At 44.9% G+C, this 19405-nt stretch overlaps 1 protein-coding gene across 2 annotated transcripts in view; it reads left to right on the plus strand.

Moving 5' to 3' along the window:
- The window catches only part of SVEP1 (sushi, von Willebrand factor type A, EGF and pentraxin domain containing 1), a 1471106-nt gene that overhangs the window by 926373 nt on the left and 525328 nt on the right, over nucleotides 1–19405 (plus strand). For both annotated transcript variants that reach the window (XM_069630907.1, XM_069630908.1), the window contains exon 22: nucleotides 10071–10184. In XM_069630907.1, the coding sequence (XP_069487008.1) occupies nucleotides 10071–10184 (114 nt within the window). The remainder of the gene's footprint in view (nucleotides 1–10070; nucleotides 10185–19405) is intronic.

Raw genomic sequence — 19405 nt, forward strand, 5'->3', positions numbered from 1 at the left:
CCACCTCCAAGGCCCCAACCCAAATCACCCTCAGGTACCACCCCAATGCATGTGATACATTGCCATTCCAATTTCCACAGACCCATTAATAACGCTCGCCCTCCTTTACTCCACCACAGGGTCCGATTCAAACGACGAGCTCCAGGACACCCCTACCAGCACACCTGCAAAGAGGGCCAAGACCGACGGCCAAACACCCTCCACCTCAGCTGCACGCATCAAGACACGGCAGCAGCACAAATCAAGTGGCAGCACACAGGAGGGAACTTCAACAGGCACCCCAGCAGCCAGCATGCCCACAACAGCACCACCACAGGTCCCCCCAATGGATGCCACAGTAGGCACTGCTTCTGGTGGCAGCAGCACCATAGGTGACACTGCATTAATGGCAGCATGCTCCGACACAGAAAACGGGGATGTCGAAGTCAGATCCATCCATGACCTGTCTCAATCCCCCTGTCTGTTCCATCCCGTACACCATGAGGATACCACGCAGGGGCACCCACAAGACGACGACTGGCCATCCCCCACAAGCCCTGTGGCAAGGCAACATGAGGTGACCAGCCCCTCTGTGACACCACCGCAAGTGGCCATGGCCCAGCAGAGGCAACAGTCCCTCGACCAGGTAATCGTGCAACAGCAGCAACTGGCCACGCTCCTCAAGGACCATGCCGATGAATGTGGGGGCACTAAAGCAGACATAGAAACATCAACTGAGACACTTAGGGCAGAAATGGAGAGTAGCACCGAGAGCCTGAGAGTAGAAATGGAGAGAAGCACCGAGAGCCTGAGAGTACAAATGGAGAGAAGCACCGAGAGCCTGAAGGGGGAACTGCATGCGACGTCCAAAGACGTATGTGCCGAACTTGCCGCTGTGCGCCGTGTGCTCACTGAGCTCTCACAAACCCTCAGGGACATGCATGGACGTGAGCAGGCAGAGACATCATCCGTTGCAAGTTCCGTCCAGGGCAGCCCCCAACGTAGATCTGGGAGGAACCTGCGCTCCACAGGCAGGGGTGCCCCTGATACCCGGAGAGGGGGCTTGCAATAGCTACTGCCCACTGACAATGAGCATCTTTGGACACTGGTGTTCGGGGGGGAGGTAGGAGGGTTCAGGGGGTGTGTTGTGCTCACTTGGGTGGCGGGTCGATGGGGTGTGTAACATGATTTCACATATGCCATAAACAATGCACGATCATCCAATGAGATGTGTGGACATTGATCTTTGTGTACGAGGCCATTATAGGCGTACAGTCCATATTGTGCATGTTCCAGACACACACAGTGCCACAAGTCCCGTGTCCATGTATCAGCCACCAGGCGTGAGTGCTAGAAGCATGCATCTATGATATGCTGACGAATGTCACGGCCCTCCTGTGCCTCGCAGACTCCTTGAGGTGCTGCCACATCCCCACCCTCATCATGACCATCTTCAGGTGCTTGCAGTTCTGCGTCAGGGGGCATGGGCACATTTCTACGTACGCACATGTTGTGTAGCATGACGCATGCCATGACCATCTTTGCAACCTTCTCATGGCGGTACAGGAGTGCCCCGCCAGACCTGCTGAGGCAGCGGAAACGAGTCTTCAGTAGGCCGAATGCCTGTTCTATGACTACACGGGTACGTGAGTGGGCATGGTTGTAGTCCTCCTCATGCTGGTCCCGTGGGTTCCGGAGTGGTGTAAGGAGCCATCTCTTCAGTGGATACCCGGCATCACCTGTATGTGGACAATAAAGGATGTTTGAGGAATGCCATTGCTACATACGCACCCCCCCCCTTCCTGCCAGGTCATTGCCGCATCACATACCCCACATCATCATGCTTGAAATGAGACTCACCGAGTAGCCAGGATCTGTTCCCTGCGTGTCGCTCCATGTAGCGTGGTATTGTAGAGTTCCTCAAGACCATAGAATCATGGGTTGATCCAGGGAATCGGGCACAACAATGTGTAATGATCCTGTTGGAGTCACACACCATTTGTACATTCAGAGAATTAAATTGTTTTCGGTTGCGGTACTGGGCCTCCATGGCATGTGGGACGACCAATTCCACATGGGTGCAGTCGATGGCACCAATGCAACCCGGTATGCCGCCAAGTGCATGGAATCCCACTTTTGCGTTCGTAATCTCCTGCTCCGAGCGTGGTAGAGAGATGTAGTCGTCTGCGTGCTTCAGGAGGGCATCGAGCACTTGCAATAGTGTCCGTGAGAACAGTGGCTGTGAAATGCCATGCAACTGTCCGACTGTGTGCTGGTAGGTGCCTGTGGCCAGGAAGTGTAGTACAGACACCACCTTCAGTAGGGGTGGGATGACGGTTGGGCTATCTATCATGCTGACAAGGTCAGCCTGTGTCATGTCCACAATGGCGGTTATGGTGTCCCGGTCCAAACGGTAGAGGGTGTGGATCTGCTCATCAGTGAGGTCGAACGGATGTGCTCGGAGGCGTGGGATTGCGGGCTGCCTGCGTGGTGGTAGTGGCTGTGCTGGCGGCCCTTGCTGGCCCTGCCTTGCCCTCCTCTTCCTCCTGCGTCTCCTCCGTGCGGCCGGTTGTTGTAGTAGTTGGTGTTCGTCTTCTTCTTGAAGTTGTAGTACTTGCAGTGCTATCAGGTCCCCCAGGGCCAACATCGCTAGTCCTGCCGGTAGCATTTCGGAGTGGGTGTGGTTGTGGGAGGGGGTTGGGTGTGCAATTTATGTGTTTTCAGGCTGTATAGCCTCCACCTGTGGTGATTCATTCCACCTGTGCAAGCTGCAATCCCCTTTGGGCGAGCACGTCCCGCACACAACGCTGCAATTCGACGAATGGCATCTTGCTATTGCAATCATGTATTTGTTCCCGATGGCAGTGTAATATTGGTTGATATGTTCATTCTGCTATGGTCCCATTGGTTCACATACTATCTTTGCAGTCGCGAACAGACTTGTGAAGGGTCAGTGGAACGTAGTACTCGAGTTACGGTGGACCCTCATGCAACACTGTACCGAGGTTCACCGACGGGCGGGGCGTCCCATTTGTGAGTGAAGGCAGTTGCCATTTTCACACACAGCCGCACTAGATGGATTAATTTGTGATTTCAAGCGGCCACAGATGCCTTTTCGACGTGATGTTGCAAATGAGGAATTCGAAGGACAGCGCTTTCGGTTTTCAGCTAGCGGCGAGGAGATGCCCACAGGTCTGACTGCAAATATAACGTTCTATTGTTCAATGTCCTTGGGACAGGGGCCATGGCGAGAATGCAATGATTGATATGAATAGTATGGGATGCGCAATAGCGAAGTGGGCGATGAGGCCGGACGTTCCCAAATACATGTTACTTCACAACACTGGAATTCCGGCCTGGAGCACAGTGGATTTAGCAGGCTGCATAACGCACAGACTCAATGGAAATTTCACATGTTATGTGAGTATGAAATCAGGCGTTTTCATTACGGGATGAGGGAATGATGTATGGATGCATGGACAGATGATTTAATACAGAGTTTGCCATGTACGGGGCTTCTTGGAATATATCCACTATGCGCTATGTGATGCAGGGCTGCCATAGTGGGACCATCGTCTATCTGGCCTTGTTGAACCCTCCCTGTCTCGACGCGCCTTCAGACACTTGTGTCTATGCACGTTACTAATCCCATCTGATGGATTCTGTTTTAACAGACGCATGCACAGAAACACTCGTTTGTAATAGTGTTTTCACCTCGATATAGATAGTTATGATTCGCAAGTTGTTTTTGGGTGGTGATGATCCCTTGGAGTGGGCTAGCATGCATATGGCTGTGGATTTGGTGTGATCATTGAAGTGAGTAATTCAAATGCAGTTCTGATGCCCATACTATTCTTTTTCATTTCATTTGGGTGACAGGTATCTCCTCCCCTTTTGCCACTGCCATCTGTATGCCACTCCTGCAGATGGATTTTACTCCCGACACCTGCTGCTTCGTGTTAATCAGTGGAGCAGCATTACGATCTTATGGGACGATCGCCAATGGGCCACATGCCCTTACGCAGTACTAGTGGCTAGGAGCAACATTTCGGACTTTCAGCTGGACTAGTGCCTCCCTAATGGGACGGCCCTGCGGTTCGAGGCGCTTCCATGTTGCCTTTTCGTACGAGAATGTAGGCCCTGTGTACCATGAGGGAACAGGGCATCACACAAGAAGTAGCTGGTCATTTATTGCGGATGCAGCCCACAATGGTGAATTATATTTTGGGGTTCATGGCCTAATGGCTGTTTGGGCTTGGTGAATTTGTTGTGCATTAAATTTCTATTCTGATAAGAACCGTGTAGCGTTCTTCTTTGCAAGTGATGTGGCATATTCCTATTTGGGGAGCGATGTATTGTGAGGAGATCTGCATTGGGTTCCAGCTTCGGAGTATAGTTGCCTGGTACTGTGCTGGGCGCGTTTGCCTACGGAGCCCAGTGAGGTCAGGGATTAGGGCTGCCAATATGACTGTTTTAATGGTGTCATGCTCAGGGGCGGGGGATTGGCTTTTGTGTAACAGATGCCGGTCAGCCAGGTGGATTGGTGGAATGATGTGATTATCAGAATATGGCTGGTCACAGGTGCCTGTGTTTGCGTGCGTTTCTTGGAGGGAGACTGAGGTCATGTCCATTTGTGTAGCTTCTGTATTCGTGCCATCTGTGCCCTGCAGCTCTCATTGGCCCCTCTTGAGGTTCATTTGTTCGTTGGCAGGCATGGGTGACTTGTACATTTCACTGGTTGCATTGTGTGACTTCATTGCACCTACGAGGAGTTGTGCAATGTGGCCAGGGAGTGGTGTACAGGCACTCAGTAGGGCCGTTTACGGTTGGTTCGCGATGCCGTACTTCTCACCATGGCGGAATGGTACTTTCCGCCGTGCTTGATGGCGTTAGGTGCATGTCCGCTAGGGTCAGAATTCGCGTACCGTTGCGCCATGGTGGTATTTGCGGTTTGGCATGGCGCGCGTGCACGTACTTGGTGCAGTTAGCGTTGGCGTTCACTACGGTGGCGCTGATGGCATCGTACTTTGCGGTGACGGGTCATGATCGCACCGAGCGCTATTCGATGGCGGTATTGCATTTCCGCCATCGTTTTTCGATTTCCGCCAGGGTCGTAATTAGGGCCTATGTCTTTGGAATTAGTAAACAATGGCTTTAGACGCAAAAGGTCCAAGCATAAGGTAGCAATGGAAGCCATGTATATGGCTAAGGTGCTTTTAATGGGGGGTCAAAGTCTTGTTGATGTGGACAACTATACTCCATTGTTGGCTACGTTTTGGTTCAAAACAACACAGAAAAAAGATCTCTGACTGGCCACCAACATGTTCTTGATAAACAGCTTGTGCAGAAAAGGAGGGATTTGAGGTTGGCCATCGGGTACCTGAAGAGTCTGCAGTCTTCTGTAAATACACGGATATTAATATTTACTATGCAAAGAGATTCCAACTGGCCGGGGGGTTAAACAAGGATGCCCTTTACCCCCCGCCCTCTTCATACTCTACATCTTTGATTTGGGTAATTGTATGGAGGAAACCAGGTTTTCCCACACAAAATTGGAGGAGTTAAACTGGGTCGCCTTCTCCACGAGGATGACGTAGTAATACTATATAGTACTCCTATAGATCTCCAAAGACAATTGAAACGACTGAAATAATACACGTTGCAAAATGATATGCAGATTAATATTGAAAAAAGGAAGATCCTAACCCTGTAAAAAAGATCAGGTAAACCGAAGCAGAAGTTTTCATGGTGCCTGGGTCCATTGGCGATTGAAACTCTTGACTCCTATAAATATCTGGGCATACAAATATGTAAAGGTGCTGTGGAATCTCCCAACTTGGTGATCTTAAAACGGAAAACAACAGTGTTGGCCAATCAAGCCTTAATCTTGAAGTGTAGATACTGCCACTATTCACTACAGCTGCGTTTAGACTTTTATAAAGCAAAGGTGGTACCGACAGTGACATAAAGTGCGGATGCTTTGTTAGGCCTTCCAAAAAAAACAATCAACCACTCTAGAAGGAGTATTCTGGAAAAGGGTCCTGTGCCTTCTGAAGTCTGGCCTGATCCAGAAAATTAGAAGAGAATTAGGCCTAACCTTCCTGAGGGCATCTGTTGAGTGGAAACTCTGACTTTTTGGGGGAAATGTTCAAATGAGTGTCCTGTCTCTATCCTGGCCCTGATAAAAGCACAGATGGAAAGTGATGGTGGTTGTGCAGCAACAGTTTGGGACTCAGTTTGTACATGCTTATTAGAGCATTTGGGGTCTTCACTGGAAGTTCTATGGTCGAATCCGTGTAAGGTGAAAAAGAAGCTGTGGGAAGCAGACTGGATTTTAACTTGTGAGGGGGCAAAACAAAGTAAACTGTTTAGTAGTTTAATGAAGGAGACAAGAGCATTGGGACAAATCCCTGACTATCTAGGAAGTTTCCAGGTCTCAATTTATGAGGATCCAATTTAACCTCTTTCAGACAATGGAAGTTATTTCGGTTATAGCCGAAGTGGGCTGGGTAAGAGTGACATGTAGATTTCATAAGGGTGATGATTCAATGGAAAATGTGCCTAATTTATTTACTTGCTGCATGGCATTAACTCAATTGAGAACAAGACATTTTCCCAGCTTTTTGGAGGAATGTTCTACTTTGTTGGCAGATTAGTGGTGGTCCCTATTATTGAGAGGGGAGAGAACATCATTGACTATTGCAGCAGTAACAATTGTGAAAGAATGCATTGGACTTTTGGGAAAAATGAGGAATGTTGAACATAATGATGGTTTTGATAAAAACGGGTTAAACTGATTAATGAAATAGCCTTGATGGTTTTCTAAAAGCTGTTTTATTGAACTAAATTGCATTAGACTTAAACCGACTGAGCACAAGACATTTTTCCAGTTTTTTGGAGGGATGTTTTACTTTGTCGGCAGACGATTGTTGGTCCCTATTATTGAGAGGGGAGAGAAGATCACTGACTATTGCAGCAGTACAATTTGTGAAAGAATGATTTGGATTTTTGGGAAAAATTTTATATGTTGAAATAATAGTGGTTTTGATAAAATTGGTTAAATTGATAGATGAAATAGCCTTGATGGTTTGCTAAAAGTTTTTTTATTGAACTAAATTGCAATAAAAAAAATGATAACAGTATGATTGTGAGATCATAGAAATATGAGCAGGAAAACAAGTGTGTAATCAAAGACAACACCCAAATTACATAAAGTCAAAGAAATAGACAGAGTTTAAGGTGGAAAAGAGATAGCGAAAGGGGGCAGTGGAGGAGGGATAGTATGAGCAGGAAAGAAAAGAATCTCTGTTTTAAAAAGGGTTGAGGTGGAGATAACAAGAGGACATCCATGCTCGTATTGCTAGAAGACAGCAGATGAAGAATGAACAGAATTACTAAAAGAGGAAAATGAAAGAAAATTTTGCAAATCATCTGTGTCGATGGTAGGAGACCCCACAGGAGGAAATAGGAGACCTGAGAGAAGAAGTACAGAGGGAGAAGGGAAGGGGACCAGGGACAGAACTTTGGGGGACACCGTGAGACAGGGTCGGGTTAGAGAAGTGACCAGCCCAACTAACTGAGAAGGTGCCACCAGAAAGATAAGAGTGAAAGCAGTTAAGAACAGGACCTTGAACACCAAGTGCGGCAAGGACTGAAGGAATATTAGAATGGTCAAATGTGTGAAAAGCAGCCAACAACTCTAACAGAAGAAGAGAGGAAAATTTAGAACAGCATAGCTTGAAGTCAAATTGTCACGATTAGAAGAGCAGATTCAGTAGAGAGACAGGGCCTAAATCCACATTGAAAAGGTGGTAGAAGGGAGTGCAGATTAACAAAAGAAGAAACTTGGGAATACACAATGCGCTTGAGACGTTTGGAGAGAAATGATAGAAGATAAATAGGACCATAGTTAGAGGGTAAGTAGGGTTCAGGCAAAGCTTTTTTTTAGAAATGGAGGATAGAAGCGTTTTTGAAAGAAGACAGAACAGAGGAAAGAGGAGGCATTGGAAAGATCAGTGAGATAAGCAGGGAGAGAAGAGTAGACAGGCAGAATTTCATCGCTGGTTCCATTCCAGTCCTTAAAGTACATTACTTTTCAACTAAATGAATTTATTGAAGTAACCTCTACTTGGAACTTCCTATGAAGCTGGAGTCATGCATACTTTCAATATGGTATCCGGCCTTTTGACGCCATACTTTTGTACACATATCAAAAAGCGTGAATACCGAAGGCCCTCTCTAAAGCCTGCCTCTGCAACATGAATTGTTGTCAGCTGGAACCAGTAAGTTATTCCATCAGGAGTGGGATGGCAAGTATGTGCAGGGGATGGGGGGTGGTACGGTATGTGTAGGATGTAAGGGAGGTGTCCAGGGGCAGTGGATGATCATGGGGGGCATGATTTCTCTGATGCCGTGGCAAAGCTGCTTTTGTGGGGTCCATGGGGTTGAACCCCCAATGGATCACACCAAGTGTGATGGTGAGGAAGATGATTCGTGGGGCGTGGAGGGGTTGAAATTCTGCCATTAATGGCCACACCAATGTGGACCTAAAAATTGCAGTTTTTTTGGGGAGTGGTCTTCAATGGGCAGGTTTATTGCAGAGAACAGAAAAAAACAGGTATTAGTAGATTTGTTTGAATACATTTGGTCGAATGGTACATTTGTCATAATTTGGCCTCTACCATTCGACCGAATGTATTCGATCAAATTGGCTAATATACACCAATCATGGGGAGCGAGGGTTGCGGGTGTGTCCCCCACTCCCCATGACCGGTGTGTATTTGCCTTGGGAGTTGTGGGGGTGTCCCTGCTTCCTCGATACTGGAGGCGGGAACAGGGAAAAAAAAAGAAAGAAAAAAGGACCCTGTGGCGTTGGAGCCGACCCCCCATTAGAGGGAGGGATCCAACGCCGCAGGGCTGAAGCGGCCAGGCGATGAGAATCAGGTAAGTGGTTAAGGGGAGTGGGGTGTTGGTTTCAGTGCGTTTCATCCTCTGAGAACTGATCGCATGCAGGCTGTTTTATATCGGTATTTTGCCGCAATCAGTTCTAAGATGGCCCTACGCACCCAAACCAAAATTCACACTATTACTTCTTTAATGGCAGTGCTGCTTTCCCAATAATCCATAGCCTGCGGTGTTTACCTGTTTCTAGTTTTATTATTATATGTGCAGTGGTTTCCTCTATTCGAGAGAGTTAGCTTCGAACATAATATTCACATCACTTTGGAGCAGTAAAGCCTGACAGTGGAAATTCAGAAACCATAATTTCCACTATAAAACAAAATAAAGTATATTAATGTCTCTGCTGGCACACTGCAGGGGAAAACACATTCAATGTCATTAAGCACAAGAACTCATGGATGAAATAAAAAAAACAAGTAGGCTTTTATTTTCCAAAGTCGATTGCTACATAAATACAAAAATATCATTGCCTCCAAATTTAAAAAATGTATAGACAGACAAAAGAAATTGGGCCAGCTTAATTTTCTCTATCAAGCACTGTAACTCTGTGTTGTGCTGCACATGGTTGCCAGTTTTGAGCTGACGTGGCTTATAATGTGGCACTGAACTGTCTAGAAAGCTCTTCCTTTGGTTTATATTCATTGGGAAGACTTCTTACAAAGGATTGTCCATAGGGTTTTTAGAGTAAAGGAAGCATTTATGATGTGAATGTATCACAAAGGAATCTTTCATTGATCAAGGATTGATGCATTTATCATGTCATCTTCTCAAGAGCACGGATCACAAATGTGTAGGAACATGGGCAACAAATAACCAAGTATTTCTAGAAATCTGCAACACGCTCATAATGTCTGGCACGGATTGTCTTTGCACGAGATTGTGAAAAAATGCAGAGTGCGCAGAGAATTTCTAGGTGAGGTTAGAAAGAGTGTTCTTAGACATTAGGATGATGGTCAGGGCGGCACAGGTCTTCGCCGATCAATTGTATTTTGCATAGAACCCACTGAAGAGTTAATACAAGACAACTTCTCGTTGGCTGTAGAAAGGTTGTTACATGCGTTTAGTGTTTCAATTTTTTATTAATATGTAATCACTTTTACAAAATGATCTTCATTTGCAAAATATTTTAGGCTCCAAATGTGAGATGGACATTGATGAATGCAAATCCCTTCCCTGCCTGAACAATGGAGTGTGCAAAGATGGCATTGGGGCGTTCACCTGCCAGTGCAAGACTGGCTATTCAGGTATAAAGACTTTTTTTCTAAAATTCATGAAAATTATCAAATTAATTGTTATAAATATTTGAAATCCTACTAAGGGGACTGGAAAATCATTAACAACGTAAGTGCCATTTGAATATACACACAACCACACATTCAGAATGTTTCCTCAAGTAAAGATTTGTCACAGAATTTCAGGGATTTTGTTGAATTGAACTGTTTTAATGTAACTATATTTTATCAAAATTATTTTAATTGAATTAAATTGGTTTTGTTTTCGTGTATCTCCCAGCAACCGTTACTACTACCTTTTTTCCCTTTGTAATAAGTTACTGTCAGTCATAACATCAGTCATGTAACCAATGTAGTGTTAACCTATGAAGTAGGATGTTTAAAGTTAAGCACACTTAAATCACCCGGCGTGCTACTTTTCTGGGGTTTTCTGGCAGCAGGTCCACCTGCTAGAGAAATTATTACAACACATTTATTTATTTATTCACATTTGTTGAGCGCACATCAGCCCATGGGCATTGTGACACTTGTTACAGTGGTGCTCATAACTCAGTTACATACATAAATACAGACAAGCAGCCCTAGGGCAACGTGGCGCTTGTTACAGTGGGTGAAGATAGCTTTCTTACATACAACATACAACATTTGCCTTAACTCTGACACAGAGAGGGGTCCAACGAAGAGCTCTTGCTGCTACCATGCTCTCAACTGTGAGGATTGGGTAGAGACAAACTGCACAGAGGCACCTGCTTAGATTAGTAGCAGTATCAGCCCCATCCAACTGCAATAGAAAGTACTTCAGTGAGTTTGCCATGACGCAGCAACACAAGGCGGTGCACGGCTGGTCTCTTGGTTCCATTAAGGACTGCAATGGATGAAGCGGGTGCAGGACATGCATATTTAAGAAAAATAAGAAAAGAAAGAGCAGTTAATTAATAAAGCAGAAGATTGCTAAAAATATACCAAGCTACTTCCACATGATGCCAGTGCTTAGGGTTCCCGATCTAACCACTGACTTACATGTGAGCTGATTGGTTCAGATTAACACCACTTCTCTGCATGACATTCTGGAAGTGTGCATAGATATCTGCAGTGACCCTTTCCATCTTGTTCACTCACCAACAGCGCATGCACAGGAAATTAAACATAGAAACATTAACAATCAGTCATATCCACGATGCAATTCTTCTCCCTCAACCCACCCACTCCCACAGTCATGTTGGCTATGTTCATAATACCCCTTTTCATCAGCATGCCACTGTAATTATCATGCTCATAATGCCACTCACCTTAATATGCCCCAGCATGCTCCTATACAAGATATGCCCATACTGCCTTTGCCTAAATGTTTGCCAGCGTGCCACTGTACAGTGCACTGCAGGTAGGTGACCACTCCTGATTGCTTTGCCCATAATGCAACTGTAAGAAAACATCTCCATGCTAGCTTTGCCAAGTTTAACACGTACGTCCACACTCATGTTTGTTTGTTCATAATGCCAGCAATTCCACTGTTAGAAATCATGTCCATTCTGCCTGCTCCAATATGTGACCTGTATCACCATGTAAGAACAAAACCATGTTTGCTTTGCCCATGTATCCAGCGATGCCATTGTAAAGCAAACATGCCCATACTGGCTGTATCAACATATGCCAGTATCACCACTAGATTGCATCTTCAAGTTTGCTTTGCCCTTAAAGCCAGTAATGCCATTGCAAATAAACATGCCAAAGATGGCTGCACCAATTGTTAGGTAAGATTTTAACCTTAGTGCTAAATCGACCTTACCAAAATGGCCCATGTCTTCTTTTTTCACCATTTTGGCATTCCGGGTGGGGAAGTCCTTTGTGTGATTTCTATCTTCGGTGGGAGACCTCATTCAAGCCAGCCCGGTTCCAGAGTGTCTGTGAAGGTAGGGAGCGAGGGAGGAGTCCAAACTCTGCACCCTTTTGTCTTCCAGCCTGCCTGTGAAAATCCAGTTCAAACTGGGAGGCTCACAGTGGTGAAAGGACTGCTAATGTTTGATTGGCTCGGTTCCTGCATAAACATCTGATCCTGGAAGCTGAAGAGGTAGTCCACCACTGGACCTGAATCCAAAGAGCAAGATGAAGAAACCACAGCTGAGATGATTTTTAGCAAATGGAAAGCCTGCTGTCTAACCAGAGCCTGATGTTACCATTCCATTCAAGCAACCTGAGTACTCCAAAAATGAAGAGCCTGGGCCAGAGCCTGGTGAGATACACGAGAATAAAGAAAATCGGCATTTTGAGCCATCCCACATTATGCTGTGACTTTGCAGGGCTGCAATACACCAATACCTTGAGAACTTGAGCCATTGTGCAGTGCATGGTCTTCTGAATTCCGAATTCAGCTGAAACATTGCTTTCATCCTGCTGGACCTCCAGAGACGTGATTCCAGCCCTTGAAGGCCCCTCACCTGAGTCCTGGACCAGATTAGCGACACAAATCCAATCAGCGATATTCTTTCTTCTTCTGGCGCCTGAAAAGGGCGCCCCAACCAACGAGCTGCATCCAGCCATGAAGGAACTCTGCCTGTAGCCTTCCACGTTGATCCCGGCTGCAGAAGCCCTTCCAGTGTCCTGTCTTCAGTCTTCATGATAAAGAATTCAGCAACTGGGTTTTTGGCTGCAGATACTGAAGTTTCCTCGGCTGCAACTGCTTCTTCTTTGCTGAGTAAACATGCAAAGAACCTCTTGCCTAGAGCCTTCCCCGTGATACCTGCTGAAAAAGCGCCTTCTGGTGCCTGAAAAGGGCGCCCCAACCAACGAGCTGCATCCAGCCATGAAGGAACTCTGCCTGTAGCCTTCCACGTTGATCCCGGCTGCAGAAGCCCTTCCAGTGTCCTGTCTTCAGTCTTCATGATAAAGAATTCAGCAACTGGGTTTTTGGCTGCAGATACTGAAGTTTCCTCGGCTGCAACTGCTTCTTCTTTGCTGAGTAAACATGCAAAGAACCTCTTGCCTAGAGCCTTCCCCGTGATACCTGCTGCAAAAGCCCATCCAGTGTCCTGTCTTCAGTCTTCATGACAAAGGAAATCATCAACCAGGTTTTCGGCTGCTGATCCCGAAGTCTTCTTGCTGCAACTCTTCTTCCATGCTAAGGTGCTGTGTTGGCTGGGGTATTTACCTACCTTAAGCCTTTGCGATTTCTGTAAAGCTTTTGGGTGTTTTTTGTGATTGGGAGTCCTCTCATCCAGTTCGCCCATGCCTACTGCTGGAATCCACCAAGGGTGTCTTCTCAGAAGTCCCGGAACTCTCAACAAACTCTAAAGTGAAATACTTGTGTGACGAGTCTTCCTTAGGAACTCTGACTTCTGCTACTTCTGTGTCTTCCTGAACTGCCTGGTGGATCTAGTGCCCCCTTCTGCCACTGAGAACACTCATGCTCCAGGAATGGGGAAGGACTTGCTAAGGATTGGGCCTGTTGCCTCGAAAAGAGAACAAGTCTTTCAAAGTTTAAATATTTGTAAATGAGTTGGTTGGTAACTGTAACTTTGAGAGTGAGCAGTTACAAAAGTTCTTACTTATCTTGAATGTGTGTTGTGCCATTCTGAAGAGTATAGGTAAGGTTATTTTAATCACCTGTGAATTTGTTGGGCAACTTCCCAAAAGTAATGCTGTTGGCTTCACTATTTCTTTCAGAAAATAGCTGTACACGTTTCCCAACTGGGTCTTGCTTCCCCTGACTTGCTGTCTAGAATGTCTGCCTTAAGTTATACTTACCTTTAAGATGCTGATAGCTCCTTGAAAAAGTATATGGGTTTCACTTACCTTGAGTTTGCTGTATGCCATTCTAAAATAAGTTAAAGAGTTATTGCTTACCTAAGTCTATATTCCACTGACCTGAAAAGCAACTGTAATAGTATATTACAATGTTAGGTTTTACCTGCCTAGAATAGCTGTGAGACATTCTTAAAAAGTGTTCTGTAGGTGTAGCTGGCCTTGGTCTGCCTGGAGCAATCGTAAATTAGTGTAAAGAGTTCATAACTTAGGGCCTCATTATAACCTGTGCGGGACGGGTTTAATGGCGCCGGTAATGGTTCTGGCACTGTTAAACCCATTCCGCACAATTAAGAGGTCCCCTCGCGGGACCTGCTCTGGACGTCTGGTTTTTCCAGACGTCAACAGTCGGTCCCGCGAGGGGACCAGCGAGCTAACAATGGGCCCATTCGTAATGGGCCCGTTGTTAGCTCCCTCTCCATTCCCATTGAGCCCTATGAAGGCTCGAATGGGAATGGGGAAGGACGGGGCCCGGGTTCCCTGAAGGAGGAAATACTGGGCCCTCCATACTCGGAATGGCCCGGTATTTCCCTATTCAGGGAACCCAGACACGATTTTGGAGGCAGCCATGCCCCAAAGTCGTAATGAGGTATTTAGTCTGTGTTCCACTGAGATGAAAAGCAACTGAGATTGTTTATTACACCAAAAGGTCTTACTCACTTAGTATAAATGTGTGTTATCCTGAATAATAGTTATAGATTTGTTTTACTGTTCCTTGAATGAGTATTCCACTATTCAGACAAGCATGCTTGCAGGTTGATTTACAATGTGATTTATTTGCTGTGTGTCAATGCATAACTGACAGGGTCTACTACCCTTGTATTGCTGAAAGTAATCTGCATGTAACATATGTTTTTTACTCCCCATGAATAGATGTGTCCTATATGAAATATGTATGGTAAGGTCTGACTTCCCTAGAATTACTGTTAGGTATTCTGAAGAAGGTTTATGCTTTGGTTTGTGTACCCTCAAGCATTGTGTTGTATTTTTATAATGTGTTTATGACTATGACAAAGTACTTACCCCAAGACTTAACTTGGCCTAATTGTATTTTTAATAAACCTTTATTTTTTATAATACTTCTGGTTGTAAGTGTTTCGATTGAATCCTTGGTAAACTACAGGTTCTATGTACTTTCCAAAACCAAAAAAGTGATGGGTGGAAGGTTTCAAATTAATCTGAATATCTTCCATTGCTCTAGGAAACCTTCCACACCACTGATTTTTAGCCTGTGTGCACCATTGCAAAAGGGATACAGCCATATGCAAATCAGTCAGGTACTGACACCAATGGCAGCAGCCCTGCCCGAACTGCTAGGCCAGGTCCCTTCTGCACGTAAACACAAGCAACCCAGACATGTTTCAGCCTTGAGAGAGGGTATGCCCAGATGTGGGTCACTTACTTGCTGCACCATAGGGAACAAAGCTCACTGAGGAGGCCCAACAAGGTTGTAGTACAGCCCTCTCTCCCCCCTAAGATAATATTGGCTGCTCTGTCTATGCTACCATATACACATGTGGTACAGCCTTATACTAAGAGTGGAGTCTTGTACTGTCTCAGTTGAATGGGTTTGCTAAGCCCTTAGTTGGACTTCAGATAAGCTGTCCTAACACTGATAAGTTACATTATCCCAAAATAATTATTCCCTCTTGTTTGCTTTACCCATGTATCCAGTAATACCAAGCAAGAACACCCCCATGTTGCCTTTTCCCATAAAGTAAGTGATGTCACTGTTTTCCTTGCAGGTGTGCATCGTTAGCACTGCCCCTGGCTATAGGCACTGCCCTCCCCTCTGAAAATAGAAGCTCTCCTCACAAGTGCATAAAGAAGCATAGACGCAGACACATAAAGCCACTTGCTCACTCACATACATCTTCTCACTCACAGCCATCTGAGTCTCTCACTGTCTCTCAGAATTCACATCTAGGAAACATCATAAACATGTTATAGTAAATGCTTGCTTTTCAGGTGTACGCAATGGAAATAATAAACGTCTCAAACCCTCTGGCATCAACCAAGTTCCAATCCTCCCAATGATTGGAGATTGAATATGGAAGCTAAAATAGCTCATCTAGTCACAATATATAGGGAACCATTCAAAGTGTTTTCATGAGTCTATACATAATACTTTTAGTGTACAGGGCTCCAACACTTAGTATAGGCCTGAACTACCCAACATGTTTGGTATCTATGGTGGAAGAAGTCAGGCTTAGTCTAGAAGGGAGTAGAGCTGTAGTAGCGTACAAAGACCTTTGAGCACACAAACAGTCAAGAAGACACTTGCACACTTGCAGTAATATAAAAATAGATTTATTTATTAAAAATACTAGTCAAGGTTAAGTTCACATTTCAATTAGGGTAAGAGAAAAGTGTATACATAAATACAGTAGGACATTTGCAGTTGTAACTCAATTTGATGATTAACCTAAAGTTGTAATGCAGGTAAGTGAAAGAGTTTCTTCAGGTTAGCAAAAGTGTTCATCAACCACAATCATAAATGATAATACTGGTAAGTGAAAGCATGTGATACACACTTGTAGAATAGTTGGAAGCAATTCAAAGTAAGTAAAGCACTTAGCAAATAATACTTGGAATCAATGGTTTAAGGAAGAATGAATGAATCAAAACCAACACAGAGCAGGTAATACATGCATTCAATTCACAGAGGCCTTGGGCTTTAGTAGTCCATCCCTATCCAGGTTTGAGTGTCTCAGAGTCAGATTGGAGGGCAAAACAGGTAAGGAACAAGCTATAAAGAGTCAAGAGTTCCAGAAGAAGAAATGTATCAAGTAAGTACAGTTTCTTTGTTGGAAAAAAGGGTAAGGGGCTTCGGAGAAAGCTCCCTGTTGCCACACATGCATTAGGCCTGGGCAAATATGATGGTCAAACTTCCAAACGTGCAAATCAGGACTCTAGCACTCCAGCAAAACAACTCAAGGTAATTTCTAGCAAGAGTCTGACAGTACCTTAAGCGTGAAGAAAGAGATGGAGCACAATGCTTCCACGATGCAGCAGCAGCAGACTCAGTCACCAGAATCTTGGTCAGGCAGACTGGAGAAGGGACACTGGAGGGATCTTGCAGCAGCAGTCGAGTGGAGAGACTCTCAGCAATGGATTCTTCTTGGTTCTGTAGTTTTGGTGCCTTTTCAAAGCACCAGCGAAGAACGGTTACAGGCCGGTCAATTCAGCTTGCTTTCTCAGTCCAGCCTTCGGATAAGGGGACTTCAAGGAGTGGAATATTGCCTCTGGTCTGAAAGGAGTCTACCAAAGTTTTGAGAGGATTCGATCTTCGGAAGGCTAAGCACTGCACACTGGCTACACTGGTGAAAGATGCAGATCGGAATGGGATGGCTTGAAATGCAGGTTGGTCCCAACAGTCTAAGGAAGAAAATCGTCTGAATCAGAGCTTCTCTGTTACTTGGAAAAGAGGGCTGAACAGCAGCGCTCAATCAGAGTACTATGGCGGTCTCTCGTGGTACCTGCAGATGTTGTTCTTCTTCTCCTCTTTGGAATGGATCTTCCAGTTGTCGACTCTGCCTTCAGCATCACGAACCTCACCTTTTATGCAGGAACCCAGCCATTCAATATGCATGCTGTCATTCAAACTTTGGGTGGGGGCTGTCATTTCAGGACAGCCTGCCTTCGAGTTAGAATTGGATCTATGCAGGCATAATGGATGACAAAGACCTGTGGAATTTCGAAGTCCTCGCAGCTTCCTGTCCAACCAGAAACACTGGCACCTTTAGGCAGGCTTCACAAAAGGATCCAGGCACAGACGAAAAACACACAAGGACCTCCCCCACCCAGCATGGCAACAAAAGGACCAAGAAAGAACAAACCATTGTGAGTTGGTAAAACAAGAAGACAGTAACCATTATGGATCAATGGTGTCCTATGTGTCTCTTACCGCAGCTGTAAATACAGCTTGCATTGCAACTTTTATAAAATTGGTAGAAAAAGTATCCACTGCCAATAGTTACTCAAATGAATTTGCTACTGTAACCAAAACGTTACAGGAGAAATGAAAAAGAGACACAAAGTGTGCCCTCAGCAATTCGCATACAGCTGTGGTGCTGGTTTCAAAGAAAAGTGTAGATAGGATAAAAAGTACCCTCCTATTCTTGGGAAGAGTAGTTCTTGCAAGGAATTAAAATAAAACCAAAGAGGGCAGCTCAAGGAGTTTCCAATAATACTGCACATAGGGTGCTGCGTGTTACAGTAGGACATTATAGATGCTATAGAAAATATGGAGGCAAGTAGACTCTATATAAATGCACCAAAAAAGGAGTACCCAGAGTACAAAACATGAATGGGTGAGTGAGGAAAAGGATTCCCACTCACTCATGGAAGTCAAAAAAGATCCAATAGTCAGTCAAAAAGTGCTGGGGGACTCACCAAGTGAGGAGAATATCACATAAAATGGAAATTCTGCCTAACAAATAGCCTTTGCATTTTCGGTTTGCGCTTCATGTAGTATAGAGCTAAAGTTTTAATCTAAAGAGAGTTGTTCCTTTTTTGGTCCACTACGGTGGTATGCAACATATAGGGAAATATATGGATTCAAAAATTAATTGAGACTAATTTATATACAAAATTAGCAGATGGAATAATGTGCAATACTGCCCATAAATGTGCACCACATTTTATTATTACATATTCTTTAGAAACCCAGCTTCCCTCTGCATATCATGCACTGATCTACGGCCATCTATCTCTTGCTCTCTCTTTCTCTCTCAGTACAATCTCTATCTAAATCTGTATCTCTGTCTCTCACTCTGTGTTTTCCTCTTTCTCATGTGAATGTGCTCTGAGTCTCTATCGCTCCCTTTACCTCTTTTTATTTGGTGGTTTGGTCTCGCAGGTTCTGTATTGTTTTGAAATATCCATAAGAGAGCAGGGAAAGGGTCAAATAGCACCAATGAATGTTTCTTGCTACTTTTCATAAAATGAAATAGCATTTTGGGAACATAAGAGTGACCATATGTATTTGACAAATGCATTTCTGATTAAAACGGGATTTATGCTTGGATCTCTAAGCAAATAATGCACACTGGGCTTGGTTCTTATTTAATTTTTCACAACACCTACCCTAACATTGAGGTTTTTGTAACTGTAAATGATAGATACTTATTCAGACAGCATCACTTTTTGGATGTGAGTCTAAAATGACCGTGGCATTGCTCACCCGACTGTTGTCAGTGAGCTGCACTCCCTGGCCACATTTCCTGAACGGACCTGTCTTCTCTCCGAAGTTGGGTCTCACGGTAAGTATGTCAGTGCATATGAGGCTCTGTGCTTGCTCCTGTGCAAAGTGGTCTCTGAGCATGTGTAGCCATTTGTTGTTTTGTAAAGGGTTCTTCTGCACTATGGTTGAAGGGCAGTTATTGAGATATGTTGTTGGTTACTTGGTTCATATTTGAATGTGTTTCCTCATT

The sequence above is a fragment of the Ambystoma mexicanum genome, chromosome 6q (genome assembly GCF_040938575.1).
Source record: "Ambystoma mexicanum isolate Mex_15411 chromosome 6q, UKY_AmexF1_1, whole genome shotgun sequence".
Classification (NCBI taxonomy): Eukaryota; Metazoa; Chordata; class Amphibia; order Caudata; family Ambystomatidae; genus Ambystoma; species Ambystoma mexicanum.